At 50.0% G+C, this 22,887-nt stretch overlaps 1 protein-coding gene across 3 annotated transcripts; it reads right to left on the bottom strand.

Moving 5' to 3' along the window:
- Positions 1–217: 217 nt before the first annotated feature.
- APOM (apolipoprotein M) lies at positions 218–22,653 on the bottom strand (the record flags this gene model as incomplete). 3 transcript variants are annotated; one of them, XM_083426740.1, is made up of 7 exons in its annotated part: positions 218–336; positions 2,596–2,636; positions 3,997–4,095; positions 5,109–5,207; positions 5,801–5,874; positions 9,734–9,876; positions 22,438–22,653. In XM_083426740.1, 6 exons carry the CDS (start codon positions 22,591–22,593, stop codon positions 2,611–2,613), a joined length of 597 nt encoding a protein of 198 aa, XP_083282866.1. In that variant the 3' UTR covers positions 218–336; positions 2,596–2,610. The 3 variants fall into 3 exon arrangements, with proteins under 3 accessions (XP_083282866.1, XP_083282865.1, XP_083282864.1); XM_083426739.1 differs by lacking the exon at positions 22,438–22,653 and adding an exon at positions 19,479–19,640; XM_083426738.1 differs by lacking the exon at positions 22,438–22,653 and adding an exon at positions 19,332–19,606.
- Between the last annotated feature and the right edge of the window lie 234 nt (positions 22,654–22,887).

Genomic DNA, 22,887 nt, shown 5'->3' on the forward strand with positions numbered 1-22,887 from the left:
TTAACCCACAGCGCCACCCGCATCCCGTGTTTGCTGCATTCTAGCCACACAAAAGTTGGGTTTCTATCCATACACACACAAGCACACACCTCTCCATGCGGACAAGCAAGAGGCGCTACCGCAGTTCAGGGACACATTCCAGCCAGGCAAAAGCACTTGAGCAAGTGAGTGGTCTGAGGAGAATCCCAGAGGCCGAACACAGAGACCTGGAAGTCCATTTTTGGCTCAAAGGAATTTTATTCAACACCATAGGACGTGTAAAACCACCCATTTCCACAGTGAGTGAGGCAAATGAACTTCTTCGTACGGTTAAGTCCTGCCGCAGCGGGCCCAAAGCTGAGGTGAAAACAAGAAAAGAAGGAATGAGGAGGGTTGGTACTGAAAGAATCTGAGGTTGCGTATTTCATTGGTTTCGTGAGCAACTGGGGAACTGGATCTGGTAAGTAGATACCAAAAAGCAAAATTGCCTGTCGGTGACTCCTGGCGTCTGTTACGAGATCAGGAGTGCCCTGGAGGCTTGTTGTACAATCCTTTTTCTGCTGGGCTTTGTATGCAAATCTCCCCTCCTCTGCCTTTTCCAACCTAACCATGGTGCAGCGTTAAACGTGTACTGACACAAATGTTTTGTGCCTCATCTAGTAGCCATTGATTGCTTCATCGTGAATTCGTCTAATCCTCTTTCACAACCACCCTGAGTCACTGCCCATCATCACTACTTCCTGCGGGAGCGGAAGGCCCTTTCTTTTGCCTGAAGCTTGCGAGATTCAGCTTCAAGTTGATGAGCCCGGGTTCCGGCAGCATTGAGAGATGGAGAAAAACCGCTCTGCCCCCGTGCTCTTCATAATTTTGAACACTTCTACCGACTGAGCTCTGGCCCTTTTGCTAAGGCCCTCCTGGTTTCCCCTGCGTGAACTTGAGGCTCTGGCCCAGAGAACAACACACCCTGGAGAAGAATTCACAACGCAGCCCTTCATTCCAGGGGCAGGCTGATATTGCTGAGCCACAGACGTTTGCCTGCAAGCTGGGGAAGGGCTGTAGCTCAGTGATAGCACAGCTGCCCTGCATGCAGAAGCTCCCATGTTCAGTCCCCAACATCTCCAGGCCAGGGCTACGATTGTCTCCTGCCTGAAACCCTGGAAAGCCACAGCCAGCCAGTGAGCTAGCTTGGCCGGTTGTCTGACTCCGAATGAGGTAGCTTCCTATGGGTGGCACTGAACTAAGTTCCACTCAAGAGTAGCGCCATTAAAATTAACGAACGTGAGCAAATTGGGTCTACTAATTCCAATTCTGCCCAATAAAGGTAAAGGGACCCCTGACCATTAGGTCAAGTCGTGGCCGACTCTGGGGTTGTGGCGCTCATCTCGCTTTATTGGCCGAGGGAGCCGGCGTACAGCTTCCGGGTCATGTGGCCAGCATGACTAAGCCGCTTCTGGCGAACCACAGCAGCACACGCTGGAGTGGTACCTATTTATCTGCTTGCACTTTGACGTGCACTTTTGAACTGCTAGGTTGGCAGGAGCAGGGACCGAACAACGGGAGCTCACCCCGTCTCGGGGATTCGAACCGCTGACCTTCCAATTGGCAAGTCCTAGGCTCTGTGGTTTAACCCACAGCGCCACCTGCCAAAGAACATTTGCAAACCAGAACACTCACTTCTGGGTTTGCGGCGTTTGGGAGCCAAAACGTTCAAGTCACAAGGCGTTCAATTTCCAAGGTATGACTAATGACATTTGGGTTTGAAGGCTGAAGAGAATGTTTGCTTATAAAAAGTAGTTGTGCTGAGTGTTATATTGGAGCAGATGAGTTGAATATTGTTTACATATAGCTGACAGATGAAGAACCAGAAATGCTTTAGTTTCTTAAAATTATTTATTTATTTTCTCTCTCTTTTAATCCTTCTCTCTCTCTCTCTCTCTCTCTCTCTCTCTCTTTCTTTCTTTCTTTTCCCCTTCTGTTCCTCTGGATCTATATTTTAATTTTACCTAGATCAACGTACAGTGGTGCCCCACAAGACGAATGCCTCACAAGACGGAAAACCCGCAAGACGAAAGGGTTTTCCGTTTTCAGAGGTGCTTCGCAGGACGAATTTCTCTATGGGCTTGCTTCACAAGACGAAAATGTCTTGCGAGTTTTTTTTCCGCTCCCCAACCCCTTTTTCTAAAGCGCTAAGCTGCTAATAGCCTTTTAGCAGCTAATCCGCTAATCCCTTAAGCCTTTAATAGCCGTTAATAGCCCTTAAACTGCTAATAGTGCTAATAGCGCTAATCCGCTAATGGGCTTGCTTCGCAAGATGAAAAAAACGCAAGACGAAAAGACTCGCGGAACGGATTCTTTTTGTCTTGCGAGGCACCACTGTATTTGTTTAGCCAAAAAATATGTTTGATCATCATCTTTGTATCTCTCTTGATAAAATCTAATAAAATTTATTACAAGGGAAAAAAGTGAGCTAGAAGCCAACCCTGATCTATAGGATCAGGGACATTTCTTTACTATTAGGCACCCTAAGTTTGACTCATACCACAGGGAGATTGTGATTTTAGGATAGTAGGGAAGTTAAATATGTATTCGAGTTGGGGACAGGATGGCTTATCTTACCCAAGGAGTCTGAGGTCAAAATGCTCGGAATTCACAGGCACCTGAAAGAGAGAAAGAGAGAAGGCCAATGACGATTAGTACACAAACTTTTGCAAATTTACTTGTGACTCTGGTCTTTGGAATCCAGAAGTGAATTTTGAGTCTGCAGGGCAGAGCGACGGATGGGAATGTGAAGTTGTTTTCATAGCCGGGTGTGTCACGGACAAGAAATCTTGCTCTCTTCTAACTCTGGGATGTTGTAGCTGAGCTATAATGACAAGGTATCGCTTTGCTTAGGACAAGTGTGGGGTACACAATCTTGATTTTGGGGTGCTTCGGAAACAGCCTCTGTAGAAAGGAGCAGTCACATCTGACTAAGGTTGACTAGGTGCCCTAAATTGCAAAGGACAGTCCTCTGTTTGAAACAGTCCTCCATCGGAAGAGCTCCCCAGTCCAAATCCAGTTTGGAGGTGCAAAAGAAAGAAGCATGGGGAGGGGGCTTTGAAGTTGCCCGTCGGCTGTTACACCTGGGCAACAGACTGAGTGGTCTTCTCCACCGTGGCGAGAGACATGTTGTACGGTACTGCTATCTAAATCCTAATAATTATTTCCAAGTTTGCATCAATCCATATTCAGTGGTGCCTTGGTTCTCAAACGCCTTGGTACTCAAACGCCTTGGTTCTCAAACATCGAAAACCTGGAAGAAAGTGTTCCGGTTTCCGAACATTTTTCAGAAGCCGAATGTCCGATGCAGCTGTTGGCTATTGTTTGCAGGGTGCCTGCACCAATCAGAAGCTGTGCCTTGGTTTTCGAACATTTCAGAAGTCAAACGGACTTCCAGAATGGATTAAGTTTGGCGCTTTTTTTTTTTACTATTTATTTTGCGTTTTTGTTTTTGAGGCTTTTTCGATTAATTTGTTTTTGTAACTGTGTGGAACCCTGTTCAGCTACTGATTGATTGTGTGACTGCAGAAATGGATAAAAAACCCCTGGCCCAAACAATGACTATCATTTAATTTTAATTTTTATCATCTACAATACTGTCTTATTTATTTTGTAGTACAGTACATTGATTATTGCTTTCATTTTATGGATCAACAGTCTCGTTAGATAGTAAAATTAATGTTAAATTGCTGTTTATGGGGAGTTATTTTTAAAAGCCCGGAACAGATTAATCCATTTTGCATTGCTTTCTATGGGAAAGCATGCCTTGGTTTAGGAACGCTTTGGTTTTGGAATAGACTTCTGGAACGAATTAAGTTTGAGAACCAAGGTACCACTGTATAAGCGAACCTATCTGTGTTTTCTTTTGTCCTCTCTTTGGGGTGACGCATTTGTGGCCACCCTCCATCTGAGAGATGCTAAAAGCAGAAAAGCTGCAACAACAGGTAAAGCACCACCCAGTTCACTAGTAATACCTACCTTGGGTCCTGGGTATAAGCAGGAATTCATTCATGTCAAGGCAGGAAGCTTTGCCTTTGAAATCAGAAATACAGCCCTCAGCAGGGTGGAGGACTCGGGCTGGGGAGAGAGGACAAGCGCAGCTCAGATGCAAGGACATTTCAATTCCAAGATTCGTTACACTAACCCATGGGTAGGCAAACTAAGGCCCGGGGGCCGAATCCGGCCCAATCGCCTTCTAAATCCGGCCCGCGGACAGTCCAGGAATCAGTGTGTTTTTACATGAGTAGTGTTAAGTTGTGGGCGAACATAGCAGACGACACAGCGATTCCTCCAAAGCAGCTCTTTATTTGTAAGCTGGACAGAACTGAACAGCAAACAGCTCAGCCGGCCTGCTTTTATAGGCAGCCGGCTGTCGACAATATAGCAACAACAACCCAGGGTTTCCCGCCTAAAATAACTGATGTGGACCTGAGTGAAAACTACATACACAATACTCCTGGTGGCCAGGGCGAGAACTTCAGTACATAACAAGTAGAATGTGCCCTTTGATTTAAAATGCATCTCTGGGTTGTTTGTGGAGCCTGCCTGGTGTTTTTTTACATAAGTAGAATGTGTGCTTTATTTAAAATGCATCTCTGGGTTAGACTTGTCTGAAAGATCGGCGAGCCTCTTCAGCAAAGGATCAATGGTGTCTCTACAAAGCTCAGCATAAAAAGGACATCCAAAAAATTATATGTTTGGGGCTTCCTATTTCCCCTAATGGGCAGGTGCAAAGTCTCTGTGCGTACAGGACTCTTCTATAGGAGACTTCCAGAACCGGTGAGGGCAAGGCTGAGCTTCTAGCAAGAGTGAAAGCCCTTCTTGCGTTTCTGGACGTGAGGAAATAGACATATGTTGCTGGAGCGGCTATGCATCTCCTGTTTTGTATGATTTTATAATCGGGGACCCTCATCTCTGGGTTATTTGTGGGGCATAGGAATTCGTTCACCCCCCCCTCCAAAAAAAATATAGTCCGGGCCCCCACAAAGTCTGAGGGACAGTGGACCGGCCGCCTGCTGAAAAAGTTTGCTGACCCCTGCCCTAACCCAATTAAGCTCCCCAGTTCAGACATCTGTGGATGAGGGACTCACAATACAGAAGGATTCTCTGGTAGTCTTGGTCTGTTTCCTGGACAATGATGGAGTCGGGGCACTTGCCAGAGAACAGCTCTGTCCTCATGTGAGGGCGGCCTGGAGTGGGGAAGTCGGAGAGAAAGAAACAAGTTCATAGGTCAAGAGAGATGGGGGCTGCAGGTCGAGGCTGAAGGCTGACGCACAGATTTCCATGGTGCAGCCTTCCCAGGACTGTACCACTTCAGAACGCGGGTGAGAAAAATAACCCATTTACTCAAGTTGAGGTACATACCAAACAAATTCAAGCAACTGAATGCAGAGGTAAATTGAGGGTGGCGCTGTGGGTTAAACCACAGAGCCTAGGACTTGCCGATCAGAAGCTCAGCGGTTCAAATCCCCACGATGGGCTGAGCTCCTGTTGCTCGGTCCCAGCTACTGCCAACCTAGCGGTTCAAAAGCACGTCAAAGTGCAAGTAGATCAATAGGTAGCACTCTGGCGGGAAGGTAAACGGCATTTCCGTGCGCTGCTCTGGTTCGCAAGAAGTGGCTAAGTCATGCTGGCCACATGAGCCGGAAGCTGTACATCGGCTCCCTCGGCCAATAAAGCAACGCTCCTCCCTCTGCCTGCTGAGAGGGCCAGTCCTGTTCTGAGCTCAGCTTTGAGAGTGGGCTTATCAAAGGGGCCATTAGAAAAGGAAGTTCGGCCTTACCTTCTGTAGCCAGATCAGCACTCTGCTCCTTAAGTAAGTAAATCCATGATCTCGGAATACATTGGCCTGTCTTCCTGAGAGAGAGAGAGAGAGAGAGAGAGAGAGAGAGAGAGAGAGAGAGAGAGAGAATGGATGGATGGATGGCCAAACAGCCACATGTAATGGATTCTTTGAGGTAGGTTTGGTAAGGCAGGGAGTCAGAGACAACTGAGAGGCCTTGGTGGGGCCTCTTAACATGTTACCTCTTAATTTATTTTTAAACCCTGCATATTTTTCAACATCACTCCAGCTGACGTAACAATACACTCAATTAAATACCAGGATTTCTCATATCTACAACATGCATCTTTGGCAAAGTACCCATCTAGATTTTTCCTTGAAAAAAAGAGTGATTTGGACAGATGGAAGAAAAGGGCTATGGAAAGACAGTGATACGGCTCCCCCCCCCCCAGGAATTGAATAATAATAATAATAATAATAATAATAATAATAATAATAATAATAATTTATACCCTGCCCATCTGGCTGGGTTTCCCCAGCCACTCTGGGCAGCTTCCAACAAAAGTCTGGTAGCTGTTGTTCTCTTTGACATCTGGTGGGAGGGCGTTCCATAGGGCAGGTGCCATTACCTAGAAGGCCCTCTGCCTGGTTCCCTGTAACTTGGCTTCTCTCAGTGAGAGAACCGCCAGAAGACCCTCGGTACTGGACCTCAGTGTCTGAGCAGAACGATGGGGGTGGAGACGCTCCTTCAGCTATACTGGGCCAAGGCCATTTAGGGCTTTAAAGGTCAGCACCAACACTTTGAATTGTGCTCGGAAATGTACTGGGAGCCAATGTAGGGCTTTCAAGACCAGTGTTATGTGGTCTCGGGGGCCGCTCCCAGTCACCAGTCTAGCTGCTGCATTCTGGATTAGTTGTAGTTTCCAGGTCACCTTCAAATATAGCCCCACAGAGAGCGCATTGCAGTAGTCCAAGCGAGAGATAACCAGAGCATGCACCACTCTGGCGAGACAGTCCGTGGGCAGATAGGGTCTCAGCCTACGTACCAGATGGAGCTGATAAACAGCTGCCCTGGACACAGATTTGACCTGCGCCTCCATGGACAGCTGCGAGTCCAGAATGACCCCCAGGCTGCGCACCTGGTCCTTCAGGGGCACAGTTACCCCATTCAGGACCAGGAAGTCCTCCACACTTGCCTGCCTCCTGTCCCCTCAAAACAGTACTTCTGTCTTGTTAGGATTCAACCTCAATCTGTTAGCTGCCATCCATCCTCCAAGCGCCTCCAGACACTCACACAGGAACTTCACCGCCTTCACTGGTTCTGATTTGAAAGCGAGGTAGAGCTGGGTATCATCTGCATATTGATGAACACGCAACCCAAACCCCCTGATTATCTCTCCCAGCGGCTGCATGTAGATGTTGAAAAGCATGGGGGAGAGGACGGAACCCTGAGGCACCCCACAAGTGAGAGCCCAGGGGTCTGAACACTCATCCCCTCCACCACTTTCTGAACACGGCCCAGGAGGAAGGAGCAGAACCACTGTATAACAGTGCCCTCAGCTCCCAGCCCATCCAGATGGTCCAGAAGGATGTTATGGTCAATGGTATCAAAAGCTGCTGAAAGATCCAGCAGAACTAGGAAACAGCTCTCACCTTTGTCCCTAGCCCGCCGGAGATAATCAACCAGCGTGACCAAGGCAGTTTCAGTCCCATGGTGAGGCCTGAATCCCGACTGGAAGGGATCCAAATGGTCCACTTCTTCCAGGCGTGCCTGGAGTTGTTCAGCAACCACTCGCTCAATCACCTTGCCCAATAATGGAAGATTTGGCTGCGTCTAAGGATGGTTTTTTAAGAAGCCCATTGCCCAGCCCTTCCTGGCTAGTGGAGAAGTCTAGTTGCACCAGGAAGTGATCTGACCATGGCACTTCTGATGATGAACATCCGAGCATCTAACTAAATGGATGTGTGGTAAGTTGGTGAAGAACTGGATTTGGTAAATAAGGTGCGAGGTCCAACTGGCCTTTGAAACATTCCCTGGGGGGGTTTTGCCTGTTTGGAATGTGACCCTGAACTCTGATGATGCTTCTTGCCTTCTGGGATGGGGGACAGAGAAGGGTGTCTGTGAGTGTTTGTAGAAACTAACCTGTTATGTACTGAAGTTCTCACCCTGGGCCAGCAGGGGGATACTGTAGATAGTTTTCACTCAGGTCCACGTCAGTTATTTTAGGCGGGAAACCCTGGGTTGTTGTTGCTACAATGTTGACAGCCGGCTGCCTATAAAAGCAGGCCGGCTGAGCTGTTTGCTGTTCAGTTCTGTTCCAGCTTACAAAATAAAGAGCTGCTTTTGAGAAATCGCTGTGTCGCCTGCCATGTCTACCCACTATTCAACATAACCTACTACACAATGGTAAAACTTGGAGGTCTTGGGCTCAAAAGGGTTCCAATCCATACCCCTATCCAAGAAGGAGAGCAGAAGGCAAGAGGGAGAAGCATGTCCAGAAAAGACAGGAAATTGGCCAACAACAGCAAGGCCAGGCATCTCCAGAGTGGCAGTGGGGCCTTGGCAAATGCCCAGTGATGCCAACGCCTGGTGCTGGTTCTGCCATTGTAAGCACCAGCGCATGGACTTGGCCTTAGTTGGTGTGACCTCCTCCCAGTATTCTTCTGCAAGGACTGGGGGTGTCTACTGTTATTTTAAAACTTAGGGTGCGCACACATTGGGGAAGCACACTCCACAGAAACCAATCCGTCGCCCTTCAAAATTTAGGAAATATTCCCTGAGAAAATAACGCTTCATTTGAGTTCATTTGAGCAATCCCGAAGCAATTTCCTCTCATCTTGGGAAACCTTTTCCAATATTTTCTTTCACTTGCAGATCCTGCAAATCAGTCTGGCAAGTATTTGTTAAAGGCAAAGCAGACCTGTGAACAGAGAATCTGCTATGTATTTAGTAGGTATTTACCATTTGGGAGGAATAGCCCTGACTAGCCAGGAAACAATAGCCAGCAAACATTTTCAGGTACCTTGACAGACAGGAGATGAGTTACAAGCTCAAATTTCTGTTCTAGACCCACCTCCTTCTGTGATGCTCGCGTGATGCTTTTGGCTGGTCTTTGGCTAAGGGGTTGGGCAATTTCTAAAGCCTTTAAAAGTTCTTGTACATCTTGTTCTGTGTCCTTGCCTCCTTGCAAAGTGGAGCGGGGAGTGGGGAGGCACTGTTGCAACAGAAAAATAAATATCTTCCTTGCTCAGACTGGTTCCTGCTTCCATCCATTTCTCTCGGACCGATAAGGGACTTAGGTAAAGGGACCCCTGACCATTAGGTCCAGGCGCGAACGACTCTGGGGTTGCGGCGCTCATCTCGCTTTATTGGCTGAGGGAGCCGGCGTACAGCTTCCGGGTCATGTGGCCAGCATGACTAAGCCGCTTCTGGTGAACCAGAGCAGCACATGGAAACACCGTTTGCCTTCCTGCTGGAGCGGTACCTATTTATCTACTTGCACTGGCGTGCTTTCGAACTGCTAGGTTGGCAGGAGCAGGGGCCGAGCAACGGGAGCTCACCCCATCACAGGGATTCGATTCCCTGACCAATGATGGACTTAGGGGACACTGAATCCTTTGAGAGGAGTTGGAGTGTAAAAGCCAACCCCAATTTTTTCTACAACACTACCAACTTGGGGCATCCTCTCCTACAAAATCTCTGAACTCCCGCTCCCCTCAAGGTATCCACAGAGCAGGTGGGGAGTTCTACGTAGAGATTCCCACTTGGATCTTCTGCCTTGTCAAAACATCTCTAGTCCTGCGCTCTGCACATGCTCGAGAAACACTCTTGTTATCTCCCCACACCGGCCCTGGAAAGCCTTTGCTCAGCCTTGGTTCCCTGGGAAAGTAGTGTGTTTTGCAGGGAAAGGGCCAAAGGGAAAAGGAACTCACAGTCGGATGGCAGCCTCCAGTTGCAACCGCTCTGGGCTGCTGCTTTGTGTCATGCTGAAGATGCTGCTGTCAGTGCTGGCGAACGTCTCCAGTGAGGAAGGTGATGCCGCGGCTGCTGCAATGAAGAACCACCTGCCGATATACTGCAAAGGGGAGAACTGAGTCACACCTGGGGACAAAGCCGGGCCAGCACACCCATGAGGCAAGGTGAGGCAGCTGCCTCAGGTGGCAGGATCCACAGGGGCAGCACATTCAGCCTCCAAGGAATACGTCACCTGCTTCTTCTGCAGTGACATGACCTTTCATTCTCACTTCAACCATCGGATAAGGTTGGTTTGATTCACACACCTTGTTTTCAGTACAGTGGTACCTCGGGTAACAGACGCTTCAGGTTACAGACGCTTCAGGTTACAGACTCCGCTAACCCAAAAATAGTGCCTCGGTGTCAGGGGTTCAGGAGCAGAGTCACAGGAGAGGGAGGAAACGGAGAGCGAGGGGGAGGAGTCTGAAGGAAATGTCAGCTATGACAGCAGTCCGAGGTCTCTGAGTCTCTCCAGTGACTCGGAGGATTCACAGAAAGGGGCCCCCATAGTCAGGGCAAGGGGAGTGCCCAGGGGGACACCTCGGGAAGAAGGGGCCAGAGGGGACTCAGAGAGTAGCAGCTGGAAATCGGGACCAGCGTCCCCCCCAGAGAGCAGTAGGGGGGAGGAGTCCAAGGCATCGGGATCAGGGGGCGCGCGGGCAGAGGGAGAACGTGAGGCAGGAGTGACCACACCCTCGTCAGGGAGCGAGGAAACGGTCATCAGGAAAGTTAAACGCGCGCGCGCGCCAAGTTCAAATGTACAGGAGGGCGGCAAGGTGGGCAGCCCGGGTAGGGAGCCAGGTCCTAAAGCCCGCCGAAGAGAGGGGGAGGAGTCAGAGGGGTCAACGTCTGCGTCAGAAGAGTCCAGGAGGGAAGAGACCCCGGGGGGTAGTAAGACCCAGAGGAAGAGAGAGAGAAGGAAGAGGTGGAGTAAGATTAGAGTCTTAAACTGGTGCACAGGGGGCGGAGACTCAGACAGAGCTTCGCCGGTCTAGAGTCCAGACGTAGAGCTGGGACGCTGAGGCTTGGAAATGGAGACTATTCTTCAATAAAGACTTTGATACTGTACTACCGGCTAGCGTTGGTCCTTGGTGAGCTGGGACCAGGAGCCAGCTCTGACAGTAAGCTCTGTCTCCTTTTAAAAGTTTTGGCACCAAGAGCCTCGCCACGTGAGTCGACGCAGCGAAGGCAGAGGAGGGGTGCTTCCAGAGCTCACAACACTCAGACAAGATGACTACGGAAGAGCAAATATCAGCCCTGCAAGCAGCTGTGACACAACTCAGCACAGAGGTACTTGCATCAAGAAAAAGAGAGGAGGAAATGAGTAACGCCTGCCGGGATCTCCAAGTAAGGTTGGACGTGCTTTCTAAACAGGGGCCACCTGCACCCAGAGCAGAGGGCATTGGCTTGGGGAAAAGGGGAGGCAGCCTTGTATCTCATTTTGACGGGAGTTTACAGCAGTACCCCAACTTCAGAGCAGACCTGCTGTTTGCGCTGGATCTGCTTGACAAAGACTTTAGAGATGAGAGAGAAAAAGTGGGGTTTATCTTATCCCATTTGCATGGGGAGGCCAAAACGTGGCTGAGAAATTTATGGAGGGATAATGATCCGGCGCTCCAAGATGCGAAGGCTTTCATTAAAGCAATGGATTCGTGTTTTTTATCAAAGATAGACATCGATATTGCCAGGAGAGACATACACGGACTTAAACAGGGCAAAGCCAGCGTGAGGCAGTACCATGCACGCTTTTTCGGACTGGTTCATGCACTGGGATGGGAAAAAGATTCTGCGCCAGTGAGAGACCTCTTTTGGGAGGGCTTGAATGCAGAGGTAAAAGCGGAGATTGGAAGGGGGGAGAGGCCAAGGAGCACCCAGCAAGTAGTCCAGAGGGCTCTGGAGATCGGGGTGCATCTGGAGGAACGTCCTTGGAACAGAGAAGAAGGACGTTGGGGAAGGGCACCAGCCAGAGCACCTCCCTTCTCTCCCAAAGAAGCAGCGCGTGCGCCATCCACACCCTCGCAGGGAGGGGGAGAGGAACCGATGGAGATCGGAGGTGCCAGGGCTCAGTCAGCTACCAGAGCCCTAACACCGGGAGCAGTCAAAACGAAGCCTCCTAGAGGGAACAGGAAGTGCTACATCTGCGACAGTGCTCAGCACATGGCGAAAGAGTGTCCCCAGAGGATCCACAAGCACACTGCAGCCTCGGCAACAGTGACAGAAGCAACTCAACTGAGAACACAGCAACAGTTAAACGACAGAGTCTGGCTGGAGGAAGAGGCACTGGGGTCCAGCCAGACGAGTCAATGAAGCAATCCCCAGCACTTTTGCAGCCCACAGACCCCCTCCCACCCAAACCAGTGGTGCAGCTTACAGCGTCTCTCCAACTGCCCAATGGACGCCCTCTGGAAGTGCCGATCACCATTGACTCCGGCAGCAACGCCGACTTCATAGGACTGGATTTCATTCAGCAGCACAATATACCACTGCTACCAGCCACGCTGCCCCTGAAAGTTGTCACGGTGGATGGCAGAGACTTGTTAGGGGGGCAGGTGGTGCAACAAACGCAGCCAATGGTGATGCGGATTGGAAATCACCAAGAAGTCATCAGCTTCAACGTCACCAAACTGTCGGGCACGCCGGTAGTCTTGGGCATGAGTTGGCTGCACAGGCATAGTCCAGCATTGGCGTGGTACCAGCGCCAACTGACCTTCGGCTCCTCCTATTGCGCGGAACATTGCATCCTTCCTAGCCCGGAAGAAGGAGGGGAAGACACGCAGCTGCAATTAGGCACGCTGCAGGCAGTGCCACGCAAGTACGCAGCGTTTTTGGAGGTTTTCTGCGAGAAGGAAGCAGACAAGCTGCCTCCCCACAGGCCCTATGACTGCAAGATTGACCTCCTGCCAGGGGCGACGCTGCCAGCCGGGAAACTGTATTCCATGTCTGAAGACGAGCTGCAAGAGCTCAAGGAGTTCATAGACCTCAACTTGAAGCGAGGTTTCATCCGGGAGTCGAAAGCAGCGGGGGGCAGTCCGGTATTCTTTGTGAAGAAAAAGGACACGCCCCAAAAGAGGCTTGTAGTTGATTTCAGGCTCTTAAATTCCAAGACCAAGCCCACGGCCTTTCCCATGCCGAAAATAGATGACCTGCTTGCAACGGTGAGGAAAGGACGCGTTTTCACAAAGTTGGATCTGCGAGGGGCGTACAACCTGATTCGCATACGGGAGGGAGACGAGTGGAAGACTGCCATGTTCACGCCCCTGGGCACATATGAATACAGAGTTATGCCCTTCGGCTTACAAAATGGCGCTCACTGTTTTCAAGCCTTCATGCATCACGTCCTGGCGGGTCTCCTCTACAAGAAATGCGTCTGCTTCTTGGACGACATCCTGATATTCTCAGAATCAGAGGAGACCCACGAGGGAGACGTCAAGGAGGTTCTGCAGAGACTGCAGGAGCATCGGCTATACGCCAAGCTGGAGAAGTGCCAGTTCGACAGGAAGGAAGTGGATTTCCTGGGCTACAGGCTGTCGGACAAGCGGCTCGCCATGGACAGCGCCAAGGTTCGCGCAGTGTTCGACTGGAAGAGCCCACGCAATCGGAAGGAGGTCCAGCGGTTTGTGGGGTTTGCCAACTTTTACCGCAAGTTCATCAAGGGGTTCGCGATGCAGACAGCGGCCATTACTGACACGCTCAGCTCCAAGAAGAAGAAGTTCATCTGGACGGAGCAAGCGGAGCAGTCCTTCCAGAACCTTAAGCGTCTCTTCTCGTCCGAAGGGCAGCTACTGCATGTGAATCCCAGCAGACCGATGAGAGTTGAAACGGACGCCTCAGACAGAGCCGTGGGCGCCGTACTGTTACAGGAGGACCCGCATGGGGACTGGAGACCGTGTGCCTTCTACTCTAGGAAGCTCAGCAAGTCGGAGCAGAACTACACCATCTGGGACAGGGAGTTGCTGGCCATTCATGCGGCATTCAAGGCGTGGCGGCACTTCCTCATCGGGGCCAAACATACAGTGCAGGTTCGCACGGATCATAAGAACCTGGAGTACTGGCGCACGGCAAGGTTCCTGAACCAGCGGCACATCAGATGGGCGGAGTTCTTTGCAGATTTCGACTTCAGGATAGAATACATCCCAGGCGACAACAACATCATGGCAGATGCACTGTCCAGAAAGCCGCAATACCTCGAAGAAGCGGCGCCAGCAGCGGCCAAGCACATTTTCGCACCGAAAGCGTGGGCGTGCGCTTCAGCAACCGTGGACCTGCAGGCGGTCCGTCGAGCACTGCAGGAGGACCCCTTTGCACAAGCCAAGATGGAGGAGGTGCGCAAGGGCACGGTGAAGGACGACGAGTTCCAAATACGGGACGGATTGCTCATCCGCAGAGGAGCGCTCTATGTACCGGGAGACGACCTCCGTGCGAAAGTACTGCAGCAGTTGCACGACGCGCCCACCGCCGGGCACTTTGGCAAGGAGAAGACGGCAGAACTAGTTGCCAGAGATTTCTGGTGGCCCAAGATGAGGGGGGAAGTCGCGGAGTACGTCTCGAGGTGCGACACCTGCCAAAGGGCCAAGTCAGTGCACAAACCTCCGGCGGGACTGCTCGAACCGCTGCAGACCCCGAGCGAACCGTGGGAGAGGGTGGCCCTGGACTTTGTCACGGATTTACCCAGCTCCAGGGGTAAAACGGCAGTGCTAGTGGTGGTGGACATGTTCACTAAAATGGCCCATTTCATTCCATGCGCGAAGGTGGCCACGGCAGAACAGACCGCCAAACTGTTCATAGACCACGTCTTCAGGGTGCACGGTCTGCCACGGTCTATCTTGTCCGACAGGGGGCGCCAGTTCATTTCGAACTTCTGGCAGAAGCTGATGGGTTTCCTGAACGTCAAGATCAACCTAGCGTCGGCGAGACACCCGCAGACCAACGGACAAGCGGAGCGAGTCAACGCCATCATGCAGCAGTACCTGAGATGCTATGCAAATCAGCAGCCGGCAACATGGGTGGACTACCTGCCGCTCGCGGAGTTCGCCTACAACAACACGAAGCACGTGTCCACGGGGGTGACACCGTTCTTCGCCAACAACGGGAGGCATCCCAGAACCTTCCCGGGATTAGAGAGACTGGGGGAGGGGGAACCACAGGCAGCGGAAGTCTTGGCGGCAGAATTACAGGAGGTTCAGGAACAGCTTAGGAGGCAGTTAGAGCTTGCAAAGCACGCATACAAACTGCAGGCTGACAAGCACAGAAGGGTTGGGGAAGACATACAGGTGGGAGACTGGGTGTGGTTAGCAGCCCACGCAGTGCCGACCAGATCCTTAGCTAAGAAGAAACTCGGACATAAGCAGCTAGGACCTTACCAAGTTGAGGCACAGATCAATCCGGTGGCCTTCCGGTTGACACTTCCGGAGGGATCCAGAATGCACCCAGTATTCCATAGGTCGGTGCTCACGCCCTACAGAACACCTCACAGATTTCAGGAGCAGGGCACGGCACCAGACCAGTATAGGGAGACCCCCCAAGGAAGGAGTCGCCAAGAAAGGAGCCCATCAACCAGGTCACAGAGATTTTAGACTCGAGATGGGGGGAAGAGGGAGTAGAATATTTTCTCGCAAGGGAAGGTACCCCGGCCAGCGCCAACCGTTGGGTGCCGGACTATGCCCTGGACGAGCCTCTCCTAAAGGAGGAGTTTCATGCCTTGTTCCCACACAGGCCCATGCCAGCCGAGTATTTCGACGACTGGCTTTTCACACCCACGCTTTCAACCAGCACATTCCAGGGGTTCACCTCGGACGAGGAACCAGCAATAGACACACGTTCCCCGGACGGCTCGCCCTCGGGGTTTGCCTCAGACCGCTCGTTTTGGTGGGACGATCATGGAGAGGAGCGGTGGAGCAGGAGGTGGCTGGGGGGTCCTTGGCGGGCAACGGACCCAGAGGGGACCGAGGGAGAGATGGACATGGACGTGCTGGGGGAGGACGCTGGGTTCGAGCATGGCGGCACGGAGATGGACGCAGAGGAGATCGAGGTCGGCGGAGACAAGGAGGACGAGCAGGACTTATACGGCTGGATGCACGCCACGGGGGACGACCTGTATCCACCATTCACCCCCACAACGACGGAGCACCCAGCACCCCCGCCGGAGGAGGGGGAGGGGGGAAGGGGGGGCTTCGAGGGGGGGATGGATGTCAGGGGTTCAGGAGCAGAGTCACAGGAGAGGGAGGAAACGGAGAGCGAGGGGGAGGAGTCTGAAGGAAATGTCAGCTATGACAGCAGTCCGAGGTCTCTGAGTCTCTCCAGTGACTCGGAGGATTCACAGAAAGGGGCCCCCATAGTCAGGGCAAGGGGAGTGCCCAGGGGGACACCTCGGGAAGAAGGGGCCAGAGGGGACTCAGAGAGTAGCAGCTGGAAATCGGGACCAGCGTCTCCCCCAGAGAGCAGTAGGGGGGAGGAGTCCAAGGCATCGGGATCAGGGGGCGCGCGGGCAGAGGGAGAACGTGAGGCAGGAGTGACCACACCCTCGTCAGGGAGCGAGGAAACGGTCATCAGGAAAGTTAAACGCACGCGCGCGCGCCAAGTTCAAATGTACAGGAGGGCGGCAAGGTGGGCAGCCCGGGTAGGGAACCAGGTCCTAAAGCCCGCCGTAGAGAGGGGGAGGAGTCAGAGGGGTCAACGTCTGCGTCAGAAGAGTCCAGGAGGGAAGAGACCCCGGGGGGTAGTAAGACCCAGAGGAAGAGAGAGAGAAGGAAGAGGTGGAGTAAGATTAGAGTCTTAAACTGGTGCACAGGGGGCGGAGACTCAGACAGAGCTTCGCCGGTCTAGAGTCCAGACGTAGAGCTGGGACGCTGAGGCTTGGAAATGGAGACTATTCTTCAATAAAGACTTTGATACTGTACTACCGGCTAGCGTTGGTCCTTGGTGAGCTGGGACCAGGAGCCAGCTCTGACACTCGGGTTAAGAACTTTGCTTCAGGATGAGAACAGAAATTGTGCTCTGGCGGCACGAAGGCAGCAGGAGGCCCCATTAGCTAAAGTGGTACCTCAGATTAAGAACAGTTTCAAGTTAAGAACAGACCTCCAGAATGAATTAAGTTCTTAACCCAAGGTACCACTGTATAGATCTTTACTTCCCCCTTGTTCCCAAAGTAGAAATTAATTTCTCCCTTGTTCCTGGTGTAGACCTTCACTCATCCTTTCTTCCCTGGCTGCGGGTGGGGGTACCTTTTGTGGTTTGCCTCAGATGCCAAAATGTCTTGGCCTCGGGCCAAACGACATGTTACATGCAAAAAGTGTTTCTTTTAACTTGGGTGGCTCTTTCCCAAGGTGTTCCCAACCTTCTTGGGCCCAGGGCACATTTCAAAACCTGATGATGTATAACGGGCACCACAAAATACCCATTTCACAGAAGAAGAAAATGGCGATGCTAAGAACCCCCACCTACAAAGGGTCATGGCCACTGTTAGTCCTACTCAGAGGAGAGCCATTAAAATAGGGTTGCCATATTTTAAGAAGTGAAAATCTGGACAGAAAAGTTGTTGAGCTTCCCCCCGCCCCCTCCAATGACATTTTTTAGCTATTTTTTTTAAAGGAAATTTGGCAAAAAATCAACACTTCCTGACATGGGTTGCCATACGCCTGGGTCTTCCCGAACATTTTACAGATTTTCGGAAATTCCGTCTGGAAAACTCTCAGGTATGTCTGGGAAATTCTGGACATATGACAGCCTTACATTAAAATTAATGGCTATGCCTAACTTAGGCACATTAATTTCAATGGGTCTACTCTGAGTAAAAGTTAGTCCAGATCATAAATGCAGGAAACAGCCATTTCGCAAACAAAGCCACAAAGGCTCCCTTCCAAAAAACCTGATTAAAATAATTAAAAAGCAGAAGGACAGGGGGTAGAATTAAACATGACACTCACTGATGTATGTGTGTACAGAATGAGGTCTGCTTGCACAATGAGACTTTCTCCCCCTTTCCACCTCCTGCGAGATCCCTGAACCCAGTGGCAGGTCTCAACTTTCAGCAGCAATGCCTAAATTCACCCCCCCCCCGCCTCTTGCCTTCCATCCTACACAATAGTTACAGTGCCCCTGAGGCTCCATACAGTGCCCCTGAGGCTCCATACCAGCACGACCAAAGCTGATGCATTCCCTTAAATCCACCTCTGATAAACCACCTCTGGGTCTCCCCCAGGGGCAGGAGTTGTGCCCTGCTTGCGTGCTTTCCAGGTGGCACCAATGAGAAACAAGAAGGAACAGACTAGATCAGGGAACGGGCTCCTGCTTGGCTCTCCAGATGTAGCTGGACTACAGCTCCCATCATCCCTCACCATTGGCCTTGCTGGCTGGGGCTGATGGGAGTTGGGAGTCGGAACAGCAGGGCCACCGTTTCCCCATCCCTTCACTAGATGGATCTTTTATCCGTTCCAGCATGCTTTTCCTCAGGTTCTTAATTTTCATTTGTATACAGTGGTGCCTCGCAAGACGAAAAGAATCCGTTCCGTGAGTCTCTTCGTCTTGCGGTTTTTTCGTCTTGCGAAGCAAGCCCATTAGCGGATTAGCGCTATTAGCGGTTTAGCGGCTATTAGCGGCTATTAAAGGCTTAAGGGATTAGCGGATTAGCTGCTAAAAGGCTATTAGCAGCTTAGTGCCTTAGAAAAAGGGGTGGGGAGCGGAAAAAAACCCCCAGGAATCGCTAGACATTTTCGTCTTGCGAAGCAAGCCCATAGAGAAATTCGTCCTGCGAAGCACCTCCAAAATGGAAAACCCTTTCGTCTAGCGGGTTTTCCGTCTTGCGAGGCATTCGTCTTGCGGGGCACCACTGTACTTTGCTTTGTACATTGTTAAAAAAAAAATGCACCTGCTACTAGGGGGGCAATAAAAAAATACAGTGGTACCTTGGTTCTCGAACATAATCCGTTCCGGAAGTCCATTCAACTCCCGAAATGTTCGAAAAGCAAAGCGCGGCTTCCGATTGGCATAAGAGCCCCAGAAACAATAGCTGATAGCCGCATCAGACCTTTGGGTTCTGAAAACCGTTTGAAAACTGGAACACTTACTTCCAGGTTTTCGGCATTCGGGAGCCGAAATGTTTGAGTACCAAGGCATTCGAGAACCAAGATTCCACTGTGATGGAAAAATAACAGTAGGATCAATAGTGATAATAATAATGTGCATTTCGCTCCCCACCCCCCAAATGCTGGATGAAGGTCTCCTCGTTCTTCAAGGGTTCTACCTGCTTGAACACAGAAGCATTTTAATAATAATAATAATAATTTATTATTTATACCCCACCCATCTGGCTGAGTTTCCCCAGCCACTCTGAGCGGCTCCCAATTGAGTGTTAAAAACAATATAGCATTAAATATTAAAAACTTCCCTAAACAGGGCTGCCTTCAGATGTCTATTAAAGATAGGATAACTGCTTATTTCCTTCACATCTGAAGGGAGGGCGTTCCACAGGGCGGGTGCCACTACCAAGAAGGCCCTCTGTCTGCTTCCCTGTAACGTCACTTCTCGCAATGAGGGAACCGCCAGAAGGCCCTCGGAGCTGGATCTCAGTGTCCGGGCTGAACGATGGGGGTGGAGATGCTCCTTCAGGACATTTAAGAGGCTTCCACCTGCTGTCAACCCCAGCTGCCCTCCATTGGCTTCAACTACCTGATCTCGGTTCAGCTCGCTGGCATGCAGCTTCGTGGGACCCTCACACAAGGAGAGAGCGTCCACAAGGACCCCGTAGAAGTAGAAGAGATAGCACCACAGACCCTCCATTTCGGGAACGGCAGGCAATTCACTTGGAGAATCCACCTCTGCAAAGAACATCCTGCAAGGCTCACCTTTGCCCCCTGCCTGTTAAATGTTTAGCTCTCTGGGGTCTAGAGTCCAGCCTGGGCTGCCCTGTGCCTCACAGCAGAGGCAGAGATTGAAATCCAGAAAGACCCTACCAAGCATAACCAGGGGCCCTGAGAGCAAACAAAGGAAGCAGTGTTTCTGATTATGGGGATGTTATTGCGGGAAAACAGATAATCATTACCCGATGGAGTGCCTCTTCCCATACCTCCCTTTGTGTGGTCCCAGCAGCAGGGGTGGCCTGTTACAGGGTGAAGCAGGAGAAGGTCTTCTCTGTGGTAGCCCCCCATTTGTGGAACTCCCTCTTTCCCTGACTTCTTTTTTAGATGACAGCTTAAACACATATTTTCACATAGCAGTTTGGGAATAGGTCTGTAAGTGGGCAGGGGAATTCAAACACTTGCTGCTGATTTCTTGTCTTGGTCTGATGAGGATTAATTTATTGTTTCATTGTTTCATACTGTGTTCACTACTCTGAAGAGTAGTCTATAATTATAGCCAAGTAAGCACATATTTGATATCAAATAGGGATTTCCTCTAGATTAGTTTGGCCACTCCAGTGACCCTGTTAAATTTAAATGATTTGGAAGCGGGGTTGGTTTTCTCCTGCTGTGTGCAGTTCGATCCACAAATATAGATGGTCAGTTAATATCAGGTGCATTTTAGCTTGTCTTCCCCTACCTGCCTGTGGGATGCGGGTGGTGCTGTGGGTTAAACCATATTGCTTAGGACTTGCTGATCAGAAGGTTGCGGTTTGAATCCCCGTGATGGGGTGAGTTCCAGTTGCTAGGTCCCTGCTCCTGCCAACAAAGCAGTTCGAAAGCATGCCAAAGTGCAAGTAGATAAATAGGTACCGATCCAGCGGGAAGGTAAACGGTGTTTCCGTGCGCTGCTCTGGTTCGCCAGAAGCGGCTTAGTCATGCTGGCCACATGACCCAGAAGCTGTACGCCGGCTCCCTCGGCCAATAAAGCGAGATGAGCGCCGCTCCCTCGGCCAATAAAGCGAGATGAGTCGGCCACGATTGGACCTAACGGTCAGGGTTCCCTTTACCTTTACCATCTGAGCTCATGAATCCTCTGCCTCCCAAGCACCCTTGTCCTTCTGCTCTTTTTTTTGCCAACCGTGCAGTATAATTAATATGCCCCAAGGGTTCCTATGCATTAAGCACAATAAGCGATGATACCAACAAATGTGAATAATGTAATGGACTCCAAAGAACAAACATGTAAAAAATGACTGAACAGTAACACTGCAGAACAACCAGCTATAGATCCTTTTCGACCTTACATCTTTTTCAAATATGCCCTAGTTAATCCTAAATTCCTGAGAAATGTTTTCCAAACAGACTTCTTTGGGGAATGTGTCCAACTAATTCCTCTTGTGCATTGGTGGCTGATAAGAATTCTGATATCTAAGCTATTTTCTCTCTGGAAAGTTTTTTTAACTTCTCCTGAATGTTAATACAGTGGTACCTTGGGTTAAGTACTTAATTCGTTCCGGAGGTCCGTACTTAACCTGAAACTGTTCTTAACCCGAAGCACCACTTTAGCTAATGGGGCCTCCTGCTGCTGCCGCGTGCCGGAGCACAATTTCTGCTCTCATCCTGAAGCAAAGTTCTTAACCTGAAGCAATATTTCTGGGTTAGCGGAATCTGTAACCTGAAGCGTATGTAACCTGAAGTGTATGTAACCCGAGGTACCACTGTAATGGGGCAGCCAGGTACATTTAATCAGAAAGGGTATTCCACAAATAGGGAAAGGTCACCATCAACCGGGAACATATATGGTCCTATTAGAGACGCATCAGACCATAAGACACACCTAGTTTTTGGAGGAGGAAAACAAGAAAAAATATATTCTGAATCCCAGAAGCCAGAACAGCAAGAGGGTTCGCTGCACAGCGAAAGCAGCAATCCCTCTTGCTGTTCTGGCTTCTGGGATAGCTGCGCAGCCTGCATTCGCTCCATAAGACGCACACACATTTCCCCTTACTTTTTAGGAGGGAAAAAGTGCGTCTTATAGAGCAAAAAATACGGTATATTGTTCTGCAATACAAAGATGGCCCAATATATTATGCTGCCTGAGGCAAAGGACAAAAGGATGCCTGTCCCTTCATGTAAAAAGTTAGAAACATGGCAACATCCTTAGTGCAGGCTACATTACACATACAGATGTATTACAACATGCAGCTGCTTCCTGCATCTGCCGCCTCAGGGCCTAATGAGTTTCAGGCTGCAAACTGGGGGTACATATTGACTCAGGGTATCATGACATGAGAACAGCTCAGCCAATGGCAAGGGTGGGTGGATTTAAAATGTGATTGACAGGCAATACCCACACCTTGCTGTGGGAAACAGTGTAGACCGGATTGCATAGGCAAAAACTGTGGCACTGATTTGGAGAGAATATTGGCTGTGCCTCGTTACTTGTTAGCTTATTCAAATTAATTTATATATGTTTCAACCCATGTACATTTCAAATCTGAGTACAGCAAGTGTTGAGGTCAAGCCTTATTAACACACACACACACACACACACACACACAACCAACCATGCTTACAGCTGCAAACTTTGCTCCATTCTCCAGTGATTAAGAGCAGAAAGTGGCGAAGGGCTGCCTAATAATAATAATAATAATAATAATAATATTTAATAATTATTCTTGTATTAGTTACCTAAGGCAGGTAAGTTTCTAGGCGACTTAGGAAGTTTATGCAAAACTTTTTTTAGCCTTCAAGATGTTTCACGTACATTATCTTGTAATTCTTACCACAACCCTGTAAGGTAGATCGTTTTTGTCTCCATATGGCAAATGGGGTGCTGAGAGAATAGCTGTCTGTCTTAGGGCCCCCCCTTGAGTTGGTGGCAGATGGAAACTGAGGGATTGCTCATTTGTAGACCAGATCCCGTCATTACATGCATACATACAGACATCCTAATCTTACACGACTGGAAGAAATGCCGGTACAACTTTTCATAGTATACAAATGCGATGCATGGGGGAAGGAAGAGAGAGGTGTTTCTGCAATATGAATTTTTCCAAAAAAGAAAGAAAGAAAGAAAGAAAGAAAGAAAGAAAGAAAAAGAAAAAAGTAGATTTCACTTTACTTAACCAAAAGTCCTATTTAGGGGACACTACCTCAGGCTGGGTGGGAATCCCTATACTTTTTTAAAATATATATATTTATTTAATTAAATAAAACAGTTTTAGTGACGGTGA

This window comes from Podarcis tiliguerta (genome assembly GCF_965153285.1).
Source record: "Podarcis tiliguerta genome assembly, chromosome: 2".
Lineage (NCBI taxonomy): Eukaryota > Metazoa > Chordata > Lepidosauria > Squamata > Lacertidae > Podarcis > Podarcis tiliguerta.